The sequence below is a fragment of the Penaeus chinensis genome, chromosome 34 (genome assembly GCF_019202785.1).
Source record: "Penaeus chinensis breed Huanghai No. 1 chromosome 34, ASM1920278v2, whole genome shotgun sequence".
Classification (NCBI taxonomy): domain Eukaryota; kingdom Metazoa; phylum Arthropoda; class Malacostraca; order Decapoda; family Penaeidae; genus Penaeus; species Penaeus chinensis.
This window is the reverse complement of record NC_061852.1, coordinates 17,003,347-17,006,348: the sequence shown is the minus strand read 5'-3', so window position 1 is coordinate 17,006,348 and position 3,002 is coordinate 17,003,347. Positions and strand designations below refer to the sequence as shown.

The 3,002-nt window shown below is 57.5% G+C and overlaps 1 protein-coding gene across 1 annotated transcript; it reads right to left on the bottom strand.

Moving 5' to 3' along the window:
• Positions 1-320: 320 nt before the first annotated feature.
• Positions 321-2,171, bottom strand: LOC125043668 (basic salivary proline-rich protein 1-like). The gene has a single exon (XM_047639902.1). The coding sequence runs from the start codon at positions 2,169-2,171 to the stop codon at positions 321-323; it is 1,851 nt and encodes a 616-aa protein (XP_047495858.1).
• Between the last annotated feature and the right edge of the window lie 831 nt (positions 2,172-3,002).

The following is a 3,002-nucleotide window of genomic DNA, read 5'->3' as shown; positions in this document are numbered from 1 at the left end:
CTTGTTTTACTGTTAGAAATGTAATGATTACAAACTTCCTGTAATCAAAGGAACTGTAAAATTGCAGAAACATTTACCCACACCAACGTAGTCTGTGAACTGATACCGCCACGCCACACATTTTATGGATAAATTTGATAATAAAACCAGACCGCAAAATTTACAAACGAAAGAGCTGGTTGATGTGGCCTCAAAGCAGCAATGATGCTAGAAGTAGCAGAAAAAAACGAATGTATCTCTTAGACCACACTGAAACAAGCGTTAAACTACAGCATTATTCTGAGAAGAGAAGGCTGGAGCGTCAGAGGAAAGAGGTTGAATCAGCCTTCCTTCCCGCCGAGCGCTGCGGGAGGACGATCGGCCGAGAGGGAGCGAGGGAGGCCGGAGGGTGAGCTGGCGCGGGGAGGCTGGGGCAAGAGAGAGGTGGGTGGGGGAGTAGGGGGTCCCTGGAGGGGAGTCCCTGGAGGAGGGTCCTTGGAGGAGGGTCCCTGGAGGGGGGGCCCTGGAGGAGGGTCCCTAGAGGAGGGTCCCTGGAGGAGGGTCCCTGGAGGGGGGTCCCTAGAGGGGTGACCCTGGAGGGAGTCCCTGGAGGAGCGTCCCTGGAAGGGGGTCCCTCGAGGGGGATCCCTGGAGGAGGGTCCCTGGAGGAGGGTCCCTGGAAGGGGGTCCCTGGAGGGGGGTCCCTGGAGGAGTGTCCCTGGAGGGGGGTCCCTAAAGGAGGATCTCTGGAGGAGTTTCCCTGGATAGGGGTCCCTGGAGGGAAGTCCCTGGAGAAGGGTCGCTGGAAGGGGGTCCCTAGAGGAGGGTCCCTGGAGGAGGGTTCCTAGAGGGGGTTCCTGGCAGAGCGTCCCTTGAGGAGGGTCCCTGGAAGAAGGTCCCTGGAGGAGGATCCCTGGAGGAGGGTCCCTGGATAGGGGTCCCTGGAGTGAAGTCCCTGGAGGAGGGTCCCTAGCGGAGGGTCCCTGGAGGGGGGTCCCTGGAGGAGGTTCCCTGGAGGGGGGTCCCTGGGGGAGGTTCCCTGGAGGAGGGTCCCTAGAGGAGGGTCCCTGGAGGAGGGTCCCTAGAGGAGTGTCCCTGGAGGGGGGTCCCTGAAGGAGGATCTCTGGAGGGGGTCCCTGGGGGAGGTTCCCTGGAGGAGGGTCCCTGGAGGAGCGTCCCTGGAAGGGGGTCCCTGGAGGGGGATCCCTGGAGGAGGGTCCCTGGAGGAGGGTCCCTGGAAGAGGGTCCCTGGAGGGGGGTCCAAGGAGGAGGGTCCCTGGAGGAGGGTCCCTAGAGGGGTGTCCCTGGATGGGGGTCCCTGGAGGGGGGTCCCTGGAGGAGTGTCCCTGGAGGGGGGTCCCTGAAGGAGGATCTCTGGAGTGTCCCTGGATAGGGGTCCCTGGAGGGAAGTCCCTGGAGGAGGGTCGCTGGAGGGGGGTCCCTGAAGGAGGGTCCCTGGAGGAGGGTCCCTGGAGGAGGGTCCCTGGAGGAGGGTCCCTGGAGGGGGGTCCCTGGAGGAGCGTCCCTGGAAGGGGGTCCCTAGAGGAGGGTCCCTGGAGGAGGGTTCCTAGAGGGGGTCCCTGGAAGAGCGTCCTTGGAGGAGGGTCCCTGGAAGAAGGTCCCTGGAGGAGGATCCCTGGAGGAGCGTTCCTGGAAGGGGGTCCCTGGAGGGGGGTCCCTGGAGGAGGGTCCCTAGAGGAGGGTCCCTGGAGGGGGGTCCCTGGAGGGGGGTCCCTGGAGGAGGGTCCCTGGAGGAGGGTCCCTGGAGGGGGGTCCCTGGAGGAGGGTCCCTGGAGGAGGGTCCCTGGAGGGGGGTCCCTGGAGGGGGGTCCCTGGAGGAGGGTCCCTGGAGGAGGGTCCCTGGAGGAGGGTCCCTGGAGGGGGGTCCCTGGAGGAGGGTCCCTGGAGGAGCGTTCCTGGAAGGGGGTCCCTGGAGGAGGGTCCCTGGAGGGGGGTCCCTGGAGGGGGGTCCCTGGAGGAGGGTCCCTGGAGGAGGGTCCCTGGAGGGGGGTCCCTGGAGGGGGGTCCCTGGAGGGGGGTCCCTGGAGGAGGGTCCCTGGAGGAGGGTCCCTGGAGGGGGGTCCCTGGAGGAGGGTCCCTGGAGGAGCGTTCCTGGAAGGGGGTCCCTGGAGGAGGGTCCCTGGCGCGGCCAGCGTAGGGCAGGGAACGGCCGACAGACCGAAACTGTCCATAATTAATCAGAAATTAGTGTTTAACAAGCAACTATTTAGGGATACAGTATACATACACACAAATAAATAAATATACACATATGTATATGTGTGTGTGTTTGTATATGTTTGTATGCGTGTATATATATATATATATATATATATATATATATATATATATATATATATATATATATATATGTATGTATGTGTGTGTGTGTGTGTGTAGATAGATAAATAGATATATATATATATATAGCTTTTTCTCTTTCTAACTTTATATCTCTATATATTTATACATATATACATATACATATATATATATATATATATATATATATATATATATATATATATATTTATATATGCATACACACACACACACACACACACACACACACACGCATATACATACACAAATGTATGCGCATGCGAGTTTATGTATATATAACATCACCCGGGCTTCCTTGCTAGAGATCTGACGGAATGCAGAGCAGGTGTCCAAGGGATCCGGCACGAGACAAGATGAGCATTAGGGTCACGAAATCCAATTCCTGTTGAGGCAGCATGCTTTTACATTATATTCAGCACGGCGCCCAGATATGGGCACGTGAAAGGAGTCCTAATGGTGTGGTGAGTGCAATCTGTGCATGTTATATGAGTTCTCCCTGCCAATTTACCCAAGGGCAGCCATCTTTTGGAGATGAGTGTGGGACCCCACTCGGAAGAGATGTTCTGCATGCGAAAGTGAAACCTTGCACGAGGGCTTCGGCGCAATCGTGGCCGGTGCCACGTCTGACATTAAGCAGGGGCGGGGAATTGCCCCTTGCCAGCCTCTTTGTGCTGGCGGGG